Below are 21,620 nucleotides of genomic sequence, written 5' to 3'. Positions count from 1 at the left end.
AAGAAGCCAAAAGAGACAATAAGTCAACAACACATGGACAAAGGACCATATAAAGCACATCTAAAGCCAAATTCCCAACAAATTCATAGGGACCACACTACCCACAGTTCACAAACAAGTGCAATCATTGACAAATAAACTTGATTCTTTCAGGTATATGCATTTTATAAACAACCATAGCAATACATCTAATCCTAAGCGATTCTACATATAAATAGCAAAATGGACATTTAACATACAAAAAAAAATTTAAATGTGCAGATGAAGAGCAAAGCCTAACTACGTGAGTGGGTTGCGATAAAAAACATGTGTGGAAGAACCCAAATGCAGAAGAACAGCAATCACACATCTTGCCTTGCTTCGATGATGCAAACCAAGTGTTTTCTACCCCTCCAGACGCTCTAAACCACGAAGAACAAGCTGATCGCACCTCAAGTCTCTCTCTCGAATAGTTTTTGAGTTTTGGGTATTTCGATTCTCGTTATGTTCTGTTTTGGGGTTAAAAGGTGTTTTTGTAATGGCAGAGACCGAGGTGGGTTACGGAGAGTGACGGAAACATACGTTAGGTGGGTTAAGTGATACTTATCAAACCACGGGTAGGCAAAATGATTTTCGCCCAAACTACATGTGGGTTATGTGATGTAGGTGGTGATGTAAGTGGTTTAGGTGGTGATGCAGCAAGGGATGAAATAGATTTGGATAGTGATTATGATGAAGATGATGATGAGAATGATGAAGAAGAAATGTTGAGGATGTTGAGATTGGTGCAAGAGATGAAGAACATAATGTTGAAGGAGATGATGATAGGCTTGATGATGATGATGATGATTGGCTAAATGAAGGCCTAGAGGGGGATGACTTTGGTGATAATATATTTTCTGCTCAAAACTTAGCTCCACAAGGTTCTACACCACACAGCCCCAAAATCAAGCAATGCACCCCACACAGCCCCAGAATCAAGCAATGCACCCCATGCAAACCCTGAGTGGGCTGAGCCAACCCTTGAGGATGACCTGGTAAGCATGGATGGGTCTGATGATGAGCAGGTAGCTGAGCAAGTAGAGTTTAATGCTAAGAGTGACATGAGAAATGTTGTACTGAAGAAGGAGATGAAGTTTCCTAATGCAAAGGTGTTCAGAGCTGCTTTGAGGGAGTATGCAGTCAAAAAACCTATTGACATCAAATTCAAGCTTAATGAGAGGACCAAGATATCAGTTCACTACAAGAATGGGTGTGTATGGAGATGTTATGCATCTCAAATAAGTGGAGAGCTAACATTTCAAATTAAGACCTTGACTGATGACTGTACTTGCCCCAAGTCTTTTAAAAACAGCCAATTCATTGAGGATTTTAGCAAAAATCCTAATTGGGAGGTGAGTGGTGTACACAACCATGTGATGCAAAATTTATCTGTTGACCTAAGTGTAAACCAACTGTATAGGTCAAAGAGAAAGGCAAAGGATTTGATCAATGGAGATGAGCAACTGCAATATGGTGTCCTTAGGGACTATGCACAAATGATAACCACTGCAGACAAGGGGAGTAGGGTTATACTGCAGACAGAAATGGCTAATAAGACTTCCTAGCCAAAATTTAAGAGGATGTATGTTAGGTTCAATGCTCAGAAGGTAGGATTTCTACGTAGATGCAGGCCATTTATAGGTTTAGATGGTTGTCACATAAACCACAGATTTGGTGGGAAAATCTTATCTGCCACTTCCAATGATGCAAATGACAACATTTTTCTAGTAGCCATGGCTGTTGTGGAACAAGAAACCAAGGAGTCTTGGATATGGTTTTTGGAAATTTTTGCTGATGATATAAGGAGGCCAGAGGAGCTTCAGTTGGTCTTCATTTCTGATAGGCAAAAGGTATGCAAGTTTACTTTGTTTTGTTACACTTGAATAGTTTACTTTGTTTGCTAAGCTAACTTGTTTTGTTTGTTTGTTTGCTTATTTGCAGGGGCTTATACCTGTAATAGAGACACTATTCCCTACTGTGGAGCATAGATACTGTGTGAAACACATCTACAACAATTTCAAAGTTGATCACAAGAGATTGGAGCTGAAGGATGCACTATAGAGGTGTGCTACTGCCACAACAGTAAGGCAGTTTAAGAGATGCATGCAGTACATAAGAGATTTGGATAAAAAGGCATACGAGTATCATGCAAACATTGCACCTGCACAATGGACAAGGTCAAACTTCAGTACTAGGGCCTTAACAGATTGTTTGGTAAATAATTTGAGTGAATCTTTTAATGCAATGATATTGAAGTCTAGGGACAAGCCTATCTTGGCAATGTTGGAGTGGATTAGGGTTAGACTTATGACTAGGCTTTACACAAAAAGGGAAGGGATACAGAAGTATGTTGGAAAGTTGTGTCTAAGCATATAAGATAGGTTGGAGAAATTGAAGGTTGAAAGTAAGCCATTTAGTGCTACCCCAGCTGGGAGTTTCCTTTATGAGGTAGGTAGTCAGTATGAAAGGCATGTAATTGATTTGGTGAAGAAGACATGTAGCTATAGGTTTTGGGACTTAAATGGCATTCCCTCCAAACATGCCATAATAGCCATTTATACAAACATTGAGACACTAGAAGACTATACCCACCCATGCTACTTCAAAGAAATTTACATGGAGATATACAATAAGGTACTTCCTCCCATGCTACTTTGAAGAGACTTACATGGAGATATACAAGGGTACTTCCTCCCATGCCTGGCCAGTCAGAATGGGCTGAAACTGGACACCCTGCTCCCATAGCACCTCACATATACAAACCACCAGGCAAACCACCTAGCAAAGAAAGAGGGCTTCTGATAAGCCTAGGAACCCTTACAAAGCAAGTAGGCTGAACAGACCTGTAAGATGTGAAAATGCAAAAAGGAAGGGCATAACTCAAGAGGGTGCAAGACTGGCATCACTGGGGAGACACCATGGTAGAGGAGACAGAGACTTGCAAGAGAAAAAGCTGTAAGTAATTAGGATTTAAAAAAAAAAAAAAACCTTTTTTTAAACTTACAATAAACACTGTATTGAAATTGGGTTTTGTTGCAGGCAAGAGGAAGGGAGCCTACACCTAGATCTGCACCTGAGCCTGCACAAAGGCCACCATCCCAACAACTTACCTAGGCCTACAACATGATGTCTTCCACTCAACCTTCATCATCCTCACAGCAAGGAAATCAACCTAGGCCATCTCACAGGAGTGTAGGATGGTTCTCTTCCTCACAGCCAGAGTCTCACACACCTAGGGAGACTTGGGATACCTTACCAAGTTCTTCACAGGTAACTTGGTTGACTAACCTCTTTCCTGGATGGTTGTGTAGACTGTGATATTTTTTAACAAGTGGATCTATTTTTTATTTTGTAGCCTTCACATGCAAATAGGAGCACTGGTGGTGTAAGGACTAGAGGACAGCTTGCTGCACAAAGGCCACCAAAAATGAATTCAGTGGGTGGAAAGAGGAAAGAGTAAAGGCAAGAAATGAATGAAGCTAGTGGGTACGCATGCTAGCATTGGGAGTAAAGCTAGTGGGAACATGTGGGCCTTTTTGTTTTTTTGTGAACACCACTGTTGGCTTTTTGTAATTATCAATTAGTGTCAAAAACAATCACCTTGTTTTGAGCAATTATATGTATGTGTATATATGTATATATATATATGTAGCTGGCCTTGGAATGTGCTTTTTTGTAATTAAGGTACAATACACTCTAGATTGTTATATGGAAGTTGTGGTATTACAGTTTGTATGGAACAATATTTGTCCAAACTAAATTATATGGAAATTTGTTTATTGTTACTGCAGATTGTGTCCAAGTATATTTTTCCAATATAGATTGTATCGAAGTTGTTATTGTGGAATGGTTGTTACAGTATGCACAAGTCATTGATAATTGACATTATTTGTTCAAACTAAATTACATGGAAGTTTAGTTTATGGAAGTTATGGTATATGGAAGTTTAGATTGTATCTAAATTATTTGTTCAAACTAAATCAGAAATCATTGATAATTGACATAATTTCCATTCAATTGACATTATTTGTTCGAACTAAATTACATTATTTTCAAACTAATTGACAGTATATTTTTCCAATATAGTGTATGGAAGTTATGGTATGACCAAGTCATTGATAATTGACCTCCAAGTATATTGTTATGGTATGCACAGGTCATTCGTAATTGACCAATTCTTCATTCACAATGCAAATTCTTGATAATTGACCAGTATAATTGACCAATTCTTCCATTAAATGGTTGTTATGGTATGCACAAAATCCTCATTAATTGACCAATTCTTCATTCATTGACACATCAAAACATTACATTAGTAGGCTAGTGCTATTACAATGCAAATTCATTAACACCATTGTCATAACTATCTCTACTAACCAGTTAACTACTTCAGGGCAACAATCTAGGTCGCTTCACTCCAGAGAACTCAATTGAGCCAAAACACAACAACATAACAATAACAAAAAAGATCCATGACAAAATGCATGCAGACTTCCAAATTCTCTGCTTCTCTTCAGCAAACAATGCTTTTTCCTTAGCTTTTGCACAGACAGCTCGAGCCTTTCTCTCCCTCTCATTGGCTTTGTCTTCCTCTTCAAGAGCCTTTTCTACCATTTTCCTAGCTTCTTCTGCCGTTTCCAGAGCTGTCATTTCCCTCTCATTGGCAAGTTGGAGAGCACTCTGAAGCCTAGACATCTTCTCTAGAGCCAAAGGTGCAGTTTCATTCCCACGAGAATAGGTTGGGTTATCAAGCCAAACAAAGAAAGGACACTTAGGACCAACCTTATAATGGCTACAACCCAAGAACCTCCTCCCAAAATTGTACAAACTCAAACTTGTTCTCAAAACACAAGTCTGCTCATTGCACATATGTCCACATGAACCCAAGAAGTTACCACTTGTTGAAGACATATTAACATAACACGATTCCTAGGAAGTGCAAATTTAGACTTTCACACAGTAAGTTCGCACTTGAACAAAATCTGAAACCCTAAATCAAGAACAGACACAAATACGTGGGTGGGTCGCGATGAACAGCAGTCACACATACCTTGCCTAGCTTCGATAATGGAAACCAAGTGTTTTCTCCCCCTCCAGACGCTCCAAACCATGAAGAACAAGCTGATCATACGTCGGGTCTCTCTCTCAAATAGTTTTTGAGTTTTGGGTGTTTTGATTCTCGTTATGTTTTGTTTTGGGGTTAAAAAGTGTTTTTGTTACAGCAAAGACCGAGGTGGGTTACAGAGAGTGACGGAATACCTCGGTGGGTTAAGTGATACTTTTCAAACCACAGGTACGCAAAATGATTTTCGTCCAAACCATAAGTGGGTTATGTGTAATTATCCCTATAAGAAAACAGCTAATTATTAGGGGGGAGAAAAAGTCAAAAGAGACAAAGTATCCCGTCAAAGCTGGAACTAAAGCAATCATGTGGGCTACTCCTTGCTCTTGACCAATGTTTTAGGGTCCGTTTAGTAAAAGATTTTTAGTAATGTTATTTAAGTTTTGTGAAAATATGTTTAGGTAAATAATTGTGTGCAAATACGTATTGTGGTATTTAAACAACAGTTTTCGTTATTTAAACACCGATACTAAATAGGGCCTTAATTGTGACAATAGAAAGCCACTCAAAGATTTCCGTGGATGCTCTTATATCACCAGGCAGCTCAGAAACATGGAGGATTTCTATTCTTTCAGATTGGCAACGTTAATACCAAATTACAGTTATAGTTGGATTCCTAATTCCTAGAGAAGCTAATTTTGCGTTCCACATTTTAGCATCTCGGTCAACATGAAACAGACTAGCGATCGACTTTGGTTTAGCCATATTTTTTTGGAGCAAGCCAGTTTTTTTCTATTTTGTAATTACTCTGTTTCCTTCACAATAAAATTCATACGCAGTTGATTTAAAAAAAAAAAAAAGTCAAGGACGCAATACCCACTCTGTAAGCAATGCTACAGTAAAAAATTATATGAGCAAAGCAATGACATCGGCCGGATTGTGAAAGGATCCAGAAACTAAAAACGAATTTGGTTATCAAAATTGATAGTCTAGGGAGTAGATACTTTTAGTCAAAGTCATACTTCAGCATTATTTGTTTGTTTATTAATGAAATACCGAATTAACCGCCGCCTTTGACTATAAATCCACGCTATCTTCAAAGTCTTTTCCTTATACCATCTCTCACTTCTTCATCTCTCCTTTCTTTTCCCTGCCCTTTCTATTTTGCTTCAATATCTTCAGTTCTGTGACAATGGCGGACGAGGTGGTTCTGCTAGATTTCTGGCCCAGTATGTTTGGGATGAGGGTGAGGATTGCTCTGGCTGAGAAGGGTATCAAGTATGAGTACAAGGACGAGGACTTGAGGAACAAAAGTCCTCTGCTTTTAGAGATGAACCCCATTCACAAGAAGATCCCAGTTCTCATCCACAACGGGAAACCGGTGTGTGAGTCCCTCATCATTGTTCAGTACATAGATGAGGTCTGGAAGGACAGGTGTCCATTGCTGCCCATTGATCCTTACCAGAGAGCTCATTCCAGGTTCTGGGCTGATTTTGTTGATAAGAAGGTACGTTTTCTGCTATTTCTTTTCACTCTCTTTCCTTTTGTACGTTCTGTTTTTGTTTTTTGTTTTTTTTTTTTAGAATTAATATTAAGTTAGATTCACCAGATTTTTCTAAAAAAAAAAAAAAAAAAAGGAAAGAAAAAGAAAAAAAAAAACTATTATGTGTTTAATGTTTAGATTCTATTAGAGTTTAGTATTTTGCAGGTCTTATAATGGCTATGATACTTGTAAGATTCAATTAGACATGATGACTTTAGTACTTAATTTGACATTTTGACCAAACATGATTAAAGTTTGCGAGTTCTAGCAGATCATAGAAAGTGTTGTGATTAAAAAAAAAAAAAGGAGTGATCTTAAGTCCAATATACTGAGTCTTGTTCTTCTATCCTACCGTCAATAATGTAAGTTGATTTACCACGGATTTAATATATTTGAGTAAGATTAATGTCCTGCAACTAAGAGCACCTTATATGGGCCTTCCGCCTTTGCTAAGGTTTAAAGAAATAATCTCCTAGTCCAGTGGACTTGATTTGAAATTCACTACGGTCAATGTCATTGTTCAAGCACGTTATATAATATCTGGGAAGTGGTAGTAAAATGTGTGGAATATGTAGGTTATTGAAGTTTTAAGGAAGATATTGTTCACGAAAGAAGAAAAAGAGGCAGGCAAGAAGGAATTCTTTGAAATCTTCAAGATATTGGAGGGAGAGCTTGGTGACAAGCCTTACTTTGGGGGTGAAACATTTGGGTTTGTGGATCTTTCTCTTATCCCCTACTACAGTTGGTTCTATGCAATGGAGACCTTTGGAGAATTCAACATAGAGGCAGAGTGCCCCAAGATTGTTGCATGGGCTAAGAGGTGCTTGCAGAAAGAGACTGTGGCCAAGACTCTTCCTGACCAGAAGAAGGTTTATGAATATGTTGAACAATTAAGGAAAAGGTTTGGCAATGGTTAAGCCCAAATCTGGAAGTACTTGCATTTCTTAATGATTTTGGATGGTTGTGTAATCTTGTTGATTACATTTTGTGATGTTTTAAGTTCGAGTTTGTTTTGGCTAAATAAATAAAAAAATAAAGATGGTTGTGTTTCATATGGGTCCGTGGAACTTGTAAGACACATCGGTGTGTCTGCTAAGCTTTGAATCTAAAGGGGTATTGTAATAAGAATCATACTTTGTTGTGTCTGCTGTGTTTTAGATGAAATTGTATCCTTATGCCTTTTGTGTGTGTAGACTATCGATGTAGACTATTTGTGATATAAAATGACCTTTTTCATCTAATTATTGAGCATCTCTATAACAAAATAATGATTACTCTGCTTTAAGTTTATATGCATAATTCGAGTTTACAATAAATTAGAAAAATATAAAATACTGTATTTAGAAAGAAATATAATTTCACAATAAAAGGATAGTTCTACTATATATTGTTAAATGTCATATATAGATATAGTATTTACTTGCATCCATATAATGCCATTCTCTCTTAATTACTGCATGCTCGTCCACGGTGCACTGCATTATTTATAATTCCTTATAAACGTTGTGTACGGTGTAGAATTTTTTTTTTTTACCCGTTTTCTTAAACTACCTACAAGAGAGAGTAGTATCCCACTTTTTCCCCGTATCTATAACTTAAGTGTTGATTATTGTCCATTATTATATTGTTAATGGGTGTGAGTTAAACCTAGTTTCAATTAGTTTACAATTTTAAGAATTTTTTTTTTTTTTTTTCCTCTCGTAGGCATATTAACAGCTCTCTTGTGGGATCTCTTTACACTACACAAATGAGAGTTTCTTCCTAAACTCCATCCAGAGCCACCTTGTTTCCTACAGCCTTCAACTCTTTGAATAAATAATAAAAGTAAAAGTAAAAACTCTCCTAATTTCTGGGAATACATAGGAGGTATTATATTGTGGAGCTTTTACCTTACAAATTTGTATATATTTGTCAAGTATACAACAGGTGGTTATTTTGTTGTACCTTGGGGATGATGTTGATGTGCCAATAACTTCTCCCACTGATAATACTATCAAGAAAGATTGAACAAAGTTAATCTTTGTCATCTACGTCGTCGTTGGAACTAATTTTATACCATTATTTTTGGTATAACTTCTCATAATCTGTCTGCAGATGGCTTGATCGTGTGCCAAGTGAGGGCCAGGTGAAATTATGCAAAATTGCGGTCTATATAGTTTTATGACCAAAAGTTGCACCACTTGACCAAAAATTGCGGTCTATATAGTTTTATGACCAAAATTGTGATTGTTAGGGTTATATTTTATGTAATTGGCTAATCCTTGATAAAATGCACTTTACTTGTAATTGAGTAGATTTAAGATGAGTTTAGTACTTAAAGAAACATGTTGTTCAAATCAAGTATTAAAGACATGAGGATTAATCCAAGAAACAAGTGAAGAAAAGATGTTCATTAAGTCTCGATTGATAGCTCGATAGATGCCTGCTATCTAGACTTAATGTGAAGCAAGATAGATAGCTCGGCAGCAGCTCAATCTATCGAGAATTATGATTTCAAAATTTTCAGATCTGAAATTCGACCCAGCCTTGTATATTTGCTTGGGGTTTCTTTTCTCACAACCCTAGACACATATAAAACTTATTTTAAAGGCCGTCACACACGAATACAGAGACTAAGAAACTTATCTTCTCTATGTGAAACTATTGTGTTTGTATGCCACAGGGATTTGTAACCAAGTGCTTCCAGATCTTCATTGTTGATGAAATGAAGAACTTTGCAGACAACAACATTTGTTCAAGTTGTTGGAGTTTTTCATGTGCTTTGGATCTGTACAAAAGGGTTAGTCACAAATTGAAGGTTTATGCGTCAAGGGAAAAAAGGCTACTACAAGATCAAGTCCAATTGGGTATTAAAGCGAAAGTTCAACTGTAGGTTGGTATTTCGGGATAGGCCAAAGGTAGTTAATAAAATTCCTTATACTTGTAACTGCTTGATTGTTGATTAGTGGATTCTTGGAAGTGATGACCTTAAAATCACCCAGTAGGGTTTTTGCCTTGTGAGATTTTCCCCATTTGTCAACAAATTACCATGTCAAATTTATTTTCCACTGCATTTAGTATTTTTGGTGATTTGTTGGTGCCTCCACAATTTGCATGCAATTGAACCTAATTAATCAACTTGGATAATTGAATTAATTAACCAAGATCAAGCTATCTTAACCCAACAGTGATTACTACCCCAGTCAATAGAGAAGACAACATACTCCTCGCAACTTAGATGGAAGGTGCTTGTCTCAACCGACTATTGTCTCCCAGACCTGGTCTCCATGGGTATACCATCGGTAGACCTAGGATCGTCACCCTCACAATCAAAATGGCTCTGTAAAACCCAACAGTGATTACTACCCTAGTCAATTGACATTATTTGTTCAAACTAAATTACATGGAAGTTTAGTTTATGGAAGTTATGGTGAATGGAAGTTTAGATTGTATCTAAATTATTTGTTCAAACTAAATCACAACTCATTGATAATTGACATAATTTCCATTCAATTGACATTATTTGTTCAAACTAAATTACATGGAAGTTTAGTTTATGGAAGTTATGGTGTATGGAAGTTTAGATTGTATCTAAATTATTTGTTCAAACTAAATCACAAGTCATTGATAATTGACATAATCTCCTTTCAATTGACATTATTTGTTGAAACTAAATTACATTATTTTCAAACTAATTGATAGTATATTTTTCCAATATAGTGTATGGAATTTATGGTATGACCAGGTCATTGATAATTGACCTCCAAGTATATTGTTATGGTATGCACAGGTCATTCATTATTGACCAATTCTTCATTCACAATGCAAATTCTTGATAATTGATTAGTATAATTGACCAATTCTTCCATTGAATGGTTGTTATGGTATGCACAAAATACTCATTAATTGACCAATTCTTCATTCATTGACACATCAAAACATTACATCAGTAGGCTAGTGTTATTACAATGCAAATTCATTAACACCATTGCCATAACTATCTCTACTAACCAATTAACTACTTCAGGGCAACAATCTAGGTCGCTTCACTCCAGAGAACTCAATTGAGGCAAAACACAACAACATAACAATAACAAAAAAGATCCATGACAAAATGCATGCAGACTTCCACATTCTCTTCTTCTCTTTAGCAAACAATGCTTTTTCCTTAGCTTTTGCACAGATAGCTCGAGCCTTTCTCTCCCTCTCCTTGGCTTTGGCTTCCTCTTCAAGAGCCTTTTCTACCATTTTCCTAGCTTCTTCGGCCATTTCTAGAGCTATCCTTTCCCTCTCATTGGCAAGCTGGAGAGCACTCTGAAGCCTAGACATCTTCTCTAGAGCCAAAGGTGCAGTTTCATTCCCATGAGGACAGGTTGGGTTATCTAGCCAAACAAAGAAAGGACACTTAGGACCAACCTTATAACGGCTACAACCCAAGAACCTCCTCCCAAAATTGTACAAACTCAAACTTATTCTCAAAACACAAGTCTGCTCATTGCACATATGTCCACATGAACTCGAAAAGTTACCACTTGATGAAGACATATTAACATAACACGATTCCTGGGAAGTACAAATTTAGACTTTTACACAGTAAGTTCACACTTGAACAAAATTTGAAAACCTAAATCAAGAACAGACACAAATACATGGGTGGGTCGCAATGAACAGCAGTCACACATACATTACCTAGCTTTGATGATGCAAACCAAGTGTTTTCTCCCCTTCAGATGCTCCAAACCATGAAGAACAAGCTGATCACACCTCGGGTCTCTCTCTCGAATAGTTTTTGAGTTTTGGGTGTTTTGATTCTCGTTATGTTCTGTTTTGGGGTTAAAAGGTGTTTTTGTAACAGCAGAGACTGAGGTGGGTTTCGGAGAGTGATGGAAACATACCTCAGGTGGGTTAAGTGATACTTTTCAAACCACGGGTAGGCAAAGTGATTTTTGCCCAAACCACAGGTGGGTTATGTGTAATTATCCCTAAGAAAAACAAATAGAAAATGAAAAAAAATATATTATTAAATTAATTTTGTAAACTCTTTTTTTTTTTTTTTTTTTATGGTTATTTAATTACATGGTCTAGTGGTTTTTTTTTTTTTTTTTAATAAATGCTGAGATGTCAAAGTTTGATTGCTTTTGGGTTTCTTAGTGTCATGAACTCAATTTGTTTCTTAGTAAAATTGGTGTTAGGGTGGGAGTGACAAGGGTATAATAGCTAAGATTTCCTAGTGGTTGGTGTCTTTATCTTATAATTATTAGAGTAATTTGTGAATTAGACTTTGTGGGGAAGAAGTTAGGGATTTCAATCCTCCCATTGTGTTCTTTTTTATTATATATGTATATATATATATATTCAAAAAACATGTGTTATTCTTTGTGAAACCCAAGTTGCATAAAAAAAATATTTTATTTCCGCCATTAACCACATCATTATTTTCTATCCATCTCTTAATGAATAGTAGGGACAAGTTTGACACAATGACAAAAGGTTATGGACTAAACTAACACAATTGAAACATTAGGGACTACAAAATGCAAAAGTTAAGGACCATATATAATGGTAACAAAAACTTTTCTTTTAAGTAATCGTTTTGATATTTTTATTTTCAAAATCCATTAGTTCAAACGATCATGTTTATATGTAATGAGTAAGTAGATTACATTTATGTTTATGTTTATGTTTACAATCTCTATTAGTGGGGTTGAAAGAGTAAGTAGACTACATGTTATCCCACTAGGATACTAAGTTAGAACCTAGTTCCATTTGACAATGAAGTTAGAACTGCACCCACTAGGATACTAAGATCTGCTATAATGAACTGACATTTCCTCTGTCCTTTTGTGCAGCAAAATAGCACGCCTCCCAACACAGCCCCAATAGATTTCCTCAAAACTAGGTTCCCTATCGTTTTATCCAGCTGATACTGCTTGGTTGCCACCTTGGATAAATGTGGGGAAAGCGAAGATGAGTTTCCTGTATTAAGAAGAAGAAAAAAAAAGCATTTTAAGTAATTTGAAAATGGCAATAAATAATTTAAAACCAAAAGATAAAGAAAAAGAAGAACCAATTGCGTCGAAGCCTAAAATTAAGCTTGATAAAATAAACACAATTGCAATAAGGATTTTGAATATACACATATTTTCTTTCTTTCTTTCTTCTTCTTCTTTTTTTTTTTTTTTTTTTTTTTTTGTGCTAGGATAAATTAAACAAAAAAAGAAGATATATATTTATATATATATATATATATAGGCAAAGTTCAGAGAAAGTCCAATTAGAATTTCAAATTAGAGTTCAATTTTGCATCATGTGTCCAAATTTATGTGAGGACCACATTTCCAGGTGTTCAATTTGAATTTGAAATTGGAGTTCAGTTTTTGCTCCATGTGTCTTAATTTATGTGAGAACCACACTATATCTATCCTTTTAGTTTCCATTTCAGATTCACTTTGTTTCTTTAATTTCTGATAAGAGCCACCTACTTTCCTTTCAGAGGATTTGAATGATTTTAATTCAGTATAAAAAACGAGAATTCTAATATAAATAAACTATAAAAAATCTAATCATACATCTAACTCGATATATAAAATTAGAGGAAGGGAGAGCCTAATAATAATAGACACAAACAAGTTTAAGTTTATTAAATTTGTTGTTATTATTATTGTTATTGTTTTATTTTTATTATTATTAGTTGTTAACCATGCTTCGCACAATTAATTGTTTTCTAATTTATAAATTTGTAAATATTATAATTAATTAAACACATTTTTAAAAAGAGTTAATTATTTCAAAAAGTATTATTATTTTTAATATATAAATAAGTTTTTTATTATTATTTTGTGCAGCCCTATTTTAATTTATAGTTGGATTTTGAATGTTCAAATAGTGTGTAAAACACTATAAATGTTTAGACCACCAATTACAAATTATCAATTTAAGCTTATTATCAAACAATAAATGTGCGGAACATGAACATAAGCTAATAATAGAATTGATAAAAACATCTAAACCAATTAAAATCACATCCACAGTAGAAATTAAATGGCAAAGATTAAGGGAAGAGAGATGCAAACACAAAGACAACACTGCGATGTGTTATCAAAGAGGAAACCAAAACTCTCAGTGTAAAACCTCTCCGCTACCCTCCAAGCGGTCAATAATCGACTAAAAAATGAAGTTGGGATACATGAACATCAGAAGACCTTCCAAGCCTAATCTACCCAGTGTACCTAAACCCTCCAAGCTTTTTGCTCCAACGAGGTTGCGCCTAACCTTTGTCTTCTGTAGCTTATGGGATTCCGCTATAGCCCATAGCATCAACCAATAATCATTGGTCCCTTCCTAACTACTTCCTAAAGCACCAAATAGCCTTCTCACAGATGTGGGTATGGTGAGAAAAGGATTTGGGTAAGAACCTCTCAAGGATGTAACAATGGAGAGGATGAAAGTAAAGAAATTTGAAGAGTCTTTATGTAAAGATTGTGGATGAATTAATCTTGTTTTTCTCTAGGGTTTCTCTCTAAAAATTCGCTCTGGAAGCTCTTTACATTTCGTGGGTATAAGGGATATTTATACTGGGGTGAGAGTGGAATGCAAAGAGTCAGATTTTTCAAAACAGGGCTGGTTGGCGGCCTGGCCTCGCAACTTGACTGAGTCGTGAGTTCAAGCCGCAAGCTAATAGAACGGTCAGACTAGACTTTTTGTCCTATAGTGCTCCAACTAGCATGACAGTTCATCTTCTCTGCACGCTTCACTCGTGTACTGAAGCTAGCGGCTTGCCAGTTACGAGTCACCCGCAAATCCCAGCCGTGAGTCTTTGCATCCTTGCACAATTTTAAGCATTTCTTCACACTCTCTCACTCACTACCCTTACATGATTCCCACCTAAATACAGGGTTTTTAATGGCTAAAATACAAGAAAATTTGGCATGGAATAAAACCAACAAAATGGTTGATTAAATTCAACCTTAAAAATTTGATTAGAATTTATTGTTCTATTGACAATGTTTAAGATCTCTTGTGTAAAGGGAATTGCATTAGGATCTTAACAATGATCCTCTTTCACTTTGATAATATTTTCCTATCATTTGAAAGAGAGAAAGAAACAAACAATCACAACAGTAATACTACATATGTTATACGTTTTCAAACATGATAGGGATGGAATGATACACATATATAAGAAACACTCCTAATATGAATTTGAACCACCTTATAACTTTATGCAAGCCACCCGCTTGCTCCAACACAACAACCCACCACATAACCAATTATCAACATCACTAATGCTTACAAGTATTAAAAACAATTAAATAATATCCATCACATATAAATCAACAATATCTATTCACAATTCAATAAAAAAATAAAAATAAAATAAAAAATAAAACACTCTCAATATGAATTTAAACCAGTTTATAACTCTATGCAAACCACCCGCTTGCTCCAACACAACAATCCACCATATAACCAATCATCAACATTACAAGTATAGAGATTTTTAAGTATGGAAACAAATTTTACTTACTATGCTCAAGCTATGCATACACCTTTAAGAAAAAATCCAAAGTTATCACAAACAATGAGTAATTAACCTGCAAAAGAAAAGTATAATATAAGTCCACCATAATACCAATCATCAACATCACAATATAAAACCACCTTATAATATGAATTTCACTTTTCATAATATGCATGATAACAATCTGATTTATTCAAAAATATCATTAACAAGATTAGAAAAAAGCAGAATTGAATGTATAGTAAATATTCTTACAGCTTAAATTATTTCAATAATATTGCTTTTGTTTAAAATTAACTAATTAAGTGTTTGTAATTTTGTATAATAGATAAGTGAGATAACCCATCAAAGCAATATTAGCCACTCTATCCTAATCATAACAACTGGACAATTTTCAAGATTGTTATTGAATTATTAGTTGTCATTTTAGGCGTACCATATGCATCAAACACTCCTAATTAGTATTTACTTTTGATCAATCAACTCTTTATTTGTGAGTATTCAAGATTTTTGGAACACTTGATTAATCTTTTGAATGTGTATAGTCTCTATCCAATCAAATGATTGATTACTATATATTGAATAAAGGTTGCAAATTTAGATAATTGGCTTGATGGGATTTTTAAGACCAAAATATGGGTGTACTAAACTTCTATTATACATTAATCCTATAATCATATAACTTTACATCTATTAATCATAAATTCTTGATTATATATATATATATATATATTTATAGATGTTTTGGCATTATTACACAAATGGTGTGTCCACTACACCTACCAAATGCACACTACTTAGAATTCTTAGCTTGAACTTAATAGATGTGATGTATGGACAATACAAATTCCTTAATTCTTAAGACATATATGTTTTTTTTTTTACCTAACAAAGTTGAAAGATTCATTCTTTAAACCTAACAATAGGCAAGGTACAATGTATCATATAGCATATTAGAAAAAGTAAAATAAAATAAAAGACGCAAATTGTCGTGAGTCATATACTCTTTTTCTAAAACTTCTATATAAAGTCAATTTAGCATTATGAAAAACTCCAAAAGATTGGTGTACATGTTTTCAAGACTCGTGATCAATAAGGTTAGTTTAAGTCTCTTAATCAAAATACTTTGGCATCATTTAAAAGAAATTCATTCTTATAACTATGTTTTTGAGATAATCCTCATAATAATTTAGTGTGTATGAAATGGAGATTATATTTATGAGCAATGAACACTTCTATTAAAAAAAAGCATTATAAAATTCACATTAAAAAAAAAAAAAAAAAAAAAAAGCTATGAGAACACTCCCAATAATATGAGTTTAAACCACCTTATAACTCCATGCAAGCCAACTGTTTGCTCCAACACAACAACTCACCACAAAAACAATAATCAACATCACGATATATAATGCTTGCAAGTATTAAAAAAAAATTAAATAATATCCATCACATATAAATCAACAATATTCATTCACAATTCCAAAAAAACACTCCCAATATAAATTTAAACCACTTTATAACACCATACAAGCCACCTGCTTTCTCCAATACAACAACTCACCACAAAACCAATCATCAACATCACAACTATAGAGTTTTTTAAGTATTTGAACAAATTTTACTTACTATGCTCAAGCCAGGTGTGCACCTTTAAGAAAAGATCCAAAATTATCACAAACCTGCAAAAAAAAAAGTCTAATTTATAAAGAGTTTATCAATACACTTACTAGCTATTATAGCATAATGCTCAACATCTCAAAAAAAAAAAAAATACACACCCTTTTTTCAACAAATAGATAACAATTTAGTAGCTTCACACACATACAAATATATATATATATATATTACACACACCCAAAAGCTTGTTTCAACAAATGATAACAAATCTTAAAATTATAATGCTCGGTAGTTTCACCACAAAACAAAAATATACCTAACAAAGAACAGTTAGAAACAAAGAATCTCCAAGAGAAAACCACTCTTTATCATCATCCAAACCTAACAAAACCAACAATAGAGAACTTAAATTTACAAAATTTAACAGATGCACTCTAAAATCACACAAAAACCAAATACAAGTAACTTACAAAAAAACCCATTACAAGAAACTAACAAAAAACCCATTACAAGAAACTAACACAAAAGCCCATTACAAGTAACTAAATACTATAAATTCTTACTTACACTTACAAATCTTAGAATTACTCAAAACCAATATCATTTAAACAAATCCAAACCAAATTTTACAATAATAATAATAATAACGAAAACTTACATTGTTCAAATCTATGGAATGAAAAGGTAAGGGAAGTGGGGAGATAGAGGGAAGGAAGAGAGGATCTAATGGAGGAAAAAGGGGAGGGAAAGGGAAAGAATGGAGGGGTGGTGGTGGAGGAGAGAGGGAAGGGTGAAGGAGAGAGGAGGGTGAATGGACAAAGGAGAGGCAAAGGGTTAGTGGCGGCAAAGGGTTGGCGGCAAGCTAGTTGCGGGCTGGGTGAGGGAGCCTTAGCTGGGTTGGTGGGCTAGGTGAGGGAGGGGGGGGGGGAGAGAGAGAGAGAGAGAGAGAGCTAATTGATATATGTAATTGGCATTTTAGTGACGACTTCAATTTCATCACTGTTAGGTTCTAAAGACTTAGATGTATTTAGAACTCTAATATGTATTGTTGGCAAACCATGATCAAAACAGGTTGTTTAGTCTTGTTTACGTGCTCAAAGTTGTACTATTTATGTAAAGTTGGAATTGAGCTAATACAGAATTTAATGTGCATCTCGGCCTGGCTTGATTTATCGAAGCTTAGGCTCGATCAATCGAAAATCGGGCAAATGCGTTTTTCTACAGAATTTCCAACTTAACCCTAACTCCTAAAACGTTTAGGGTTTTATATTTTTGCCCTAGGTATATAAGGCAAACCCTAGCCACGTTTTTAAGTTGCTTATATTGCTATTTGTGTGAATCTCTTGTGAGATCTGTGAGGAGCTTTCCTTCACACAAGCTTAGGATTATCAAGAAGGAGATTCATTCAAGAACTTGATAATCATTCAGTTGCTGCCATAAGAGCTTAAAGATACACAAGTGGGAGTTCTTGTACTTGCTAGAGAATCTAAGAAAGAAGGAGTTCGTGGTCTCGGAGCTTGCACGTAGTCATGTCAGTAAGTTTCTACTGTTGGTAGCAATAAGATGATAATGGTCTAAGTCTTATTGTAAAACTTCAATTCTTTCTATTGTGGATTCAGGTTTACCTTGAGGATAGCTAGGTTAATTCCTCCCTAGGTTTTTATTGGTGTGGTTTCTTGGGTCATCATAACTTTGTGTTATTTATTTTTCCGCTGCTATATACTTGATATGATTGTTTGATTGTAATAACCTAGGTTTGCATAATTTGATTGAGTAATCACTTGGCTAATTAACTAAGTTAATCTGGTTGTGTTTTAAGGGGTCTAAAAACCAAACAAGTGGTATCAGAGTGGGTAGCTCTCTTGTTGTAGATCTTTTAATCTCTGAGCTGATTCTTGACCCCTGTTGTCATGGATTCTTAGAAAATATTTTTGTTTATATGTTAACTTGTCTACTTGTTGTCTTTGCCCCTTGTTGTTTTTGTTAAATCTTTCCTTAAGTATCTTGGTATAATCACATGTGATAAGAATTATGTATGTTATACTGCTTTAACCGCCTTAAAGGCACGTGATTCTTGTCTTTGGTATTTGGATAGTGGTTGTTCCAGGCATATGACAGGAAACAAAGGTTTATTCAAAACACTCTTTGAAGGAAAGATTGGGATAGTCACTTTTGGAGATGGAAGCAAATCTGTGATCAGAGGCATTGGAACTGTGGATATTCTAGGATTGCCAGTTTTCAAAGATGTTTGGTACGTTGATGGATTAGAGGCCAACTTACTCAGCATAAGTCAGATTTATGACAATGGATTAAATGTTCTCTTCACTAAGTATGAATGTGAGATACTTGATGGAGAAGGTGACTGTATGTGTGTTGGTGTAAGGACAGCTGACAATTGTTATGGCATAACACCAAGTATAAACAACAAGTTCTTTAGTGCAAAGATTGATTAAGTTAATTTGTCGCAACAACGGTTGGGGTATGCCAGTCATAAGCAGTTAGAGAAGATTTCCAAATGTGAGGTAGTTATGGGTTTACCTATGTTTGAGAAAATAGATAAATGCGTATGTGGACCATGTTAGATAGGTAAACAAGTGAAATCTAAACATCTGTCTGTAGTTAGTGTTCAAACTTCAAGACCTCTGGAGCTATTGCATATTAATCTCATGGGTCTTGCCAGAGTTCAGAGTTTAGGTGGAAAGAAGTATTCTAGTTGTTGTGGATGACTTTACTAGATATATTTGGGTTGTGCTTTCGAAAAATAAAGCTAAGACTCCTGAGAAGATGATACATCTGTGCAAGAAATTGCAGGCTGAGAAAGATACTGTGATAGACAAAATCAAAAGTGATCATGGAAGAGAATTTGAAAATACCAAGCTGGCTACCTTTTGCAATGATCAAGGCACACATCAAGAGTTTTCTTCACCCAAGACACCTCAACAGAATGGGATAGTGGAAAGAAAGAATAGGGCCATTCAGGAGATGGCACATGTCATGCTACACAACAAAAAGTTGCCAAAATCCTTCTAGGGAGAAGCAATTAACACTACTTGCCATACATTCAACCGGGTGTACTTCAGACCTAATTTCAAGAAAACTCCCTATGAACTCTAGAGAGGGAAAAAGCCTGTTGTCAAATATTTCAGGATATTTGGTAGTGACTGTTACATTCTACATGACAGAGAGAACCTAGAAAAGTTTAATGCAAAAAGTGATAAAGAATACTTTCTAGGATACTCATCCACTAGTAGAACTTATAGAGTGTACAATCTGAGAACCAAAACAGTCAAGGAATCTTCAAATTTTTGATAAAAAATGAAGTATGTTTGGAAGGACATTCAGAAAGCACCACTTCTGCTCAAGATTAGTTTATAGAAGTTGATGATTCACTTCCTACTGATTATGTGGGAAACATAGTGAGGAAGAGCTATTGTTGTTGAATGATACAGTTTTAGTACCATCGAGTTCAGAACCATCCACTCCGGTTCATGACACTCAACAAGCATAAAGTGAGCTTAGTCCTCCATCTAAATAGAAAGGTACCTCCACATCTCTGGTTAAAGGTCCATCCTCTAGAGTTAAATTGAATTCATCTGCCCAACAATATATTGGGTAGTCTAAATGATAACATGAGATTGAGATAAAAGCCTTGAATGGANTCTAAATTTCAGTCTAATCCTAAAGTTTCTCATTTAAATGCTGTTAAGAGAATTATTAAATACGTGAGTGGAACCTATGGTTATGGATTATTTTATATCAAAGAGTCTAATTTGTCTCTTGCTGGTTTTTCTGATTCTGATTGGACTGGGAATGCTGATGACAGAAAAAGCGCCACTGGGGGTGTTTTTATGTTGGAGCTAATCTTGTGGCTTGGATGAGTAAGAAGCAAAATTCTGTTTCTTTACCCATTGTTGAGGTAGAATATATTGCTGCTGGAAGTTGTTATTCTTAGCTCCTTTGGATGAAAAAGCTTTTGTGTGATTATGGGATTCCTTAAGACACCATTTTTTTCTATTGTGATAATTCTAGTGCTATAGATATATCCAAGAATCCTGTTCAGCATTCTAAGACCAAACACATAGAACTTAGGTATCACTTTATTAGGGATTTGGTTGAAAGGAAGATTGTGGTTCTTGAGTATATCCCTACTGAATGTCAGAATGTTGACATCTTCACCAAACCTCTTGATGGAAGTAAGTTTGAGACACTTCGTCAAGTTATTGGTGTGATTCGGTATCCCTAGTCTCTTTTGGGTTTCTTGGTCCTTGTACTTCATTGCTCTACTCTTTGTGACCACTGTTCTTTGGTTTCTGTTTTTCTTTTTGTTTCTAGGATTTACATTGCATAACATTCATGCATTTCATTCTAGGACTGTTTTTTGTTTCCTCATTTTATAAAAAAAAAAGGGGAAAGGAAGCAAATCGTGTTTTGTATTTATTCTCTTGGTTTTTTAAAACAAGGTTGGTCAATTTATTTTCACATAACATGTCTTTTGTACCTTGTTTAGTTTTAATGAGCTTATTTTTGCACTTGACTAGTCTGAGCTTTGTAGTGTATGTTGTGTTGGAAAGATGTTTATGATTTTTAATCACTTTGTCTTGATCTTGAAGTCACATGTCTTTGACTGTCGGACTTGAACCTTTTGAGAAAGGCATAAATAACCATCTCACTACTATTCACTAGCCAATCATGAACACCTTAGTGCATATCGTAAGATATGGTGCTCAAGAAAGTGTAGCACATACACAACAAGAACATAAGGTGTAGCTTCGGTTTAAATGCTTAAAATTGGTGTGTACATTATTGGGCTTAAAGCGAAATCAAATAACTAAAATTGGTATGTACATTATCCCAGCTATTTTATTAAGTTTCTGAAC

At 35.0% G+C, this 21,620-nt stretch overlaps 1 protein-coding gene and 1 long non-coding RNA gene across 2 annotated transcripts; both read left to right on the top strand.

Annotated features, from left to right (window-relative positions):
* The first annotated feature begins 6,178 nt into the window (after positions 1-6,178).
* Positions 6,179-7,771, top strand: LOC111999504 (probable glutathione S-transferase). Its single transcript, XM_065777566.1, has 2 exons — positions 6,179-6,590; positions 7,202-7,771. The coding sequence occupies exons 1-2, from the start codon at positions 6,276-6,278 to the stop codon at positions 7,541-7,543; spliced, it is 657 nt and encodes a 218-aa protein (XP_065633638.1). The 5' UTR covers positions 6,179-6,275; the 3' UTR covers positions 7,544-7,771.
* Positions 7,772-8,321: 550 nt separating this feature from the next.
* On the top strand, positions 8,322-9,671 carry LOC136069256 (uncharacterized). Its single transcript, XR_010630485.1, has 2 exons — positions 8,322-8,492; positions 9,289-9,671. It is a non-coding gene; the product is annotated as an uncharacterized LOC136069256 (long non-coding RNA).
* Positions 9,672-21,620: the final 11,949 nt, after the last annotated feature.

Source organism: Quercus suber, unplaced genomic scaffold, assembly GCF_002906115.3.
Source record: "Quercus suber isolate HL8 unplaced genomic scaffold, Cork oak 2.0 scaffold_159, whole genome shotgun sequence".
In the NCBI taxonomy this organism is placed as follows: Eukaryota; Viridiplantae; Streptophyta; class Magnoliopsida; order Fagales; family Fagaceae; genus Quercus; species Quercus suber.
This window is presented reverse-complemented; position numbering and strand designations above follow the sequence as displayed.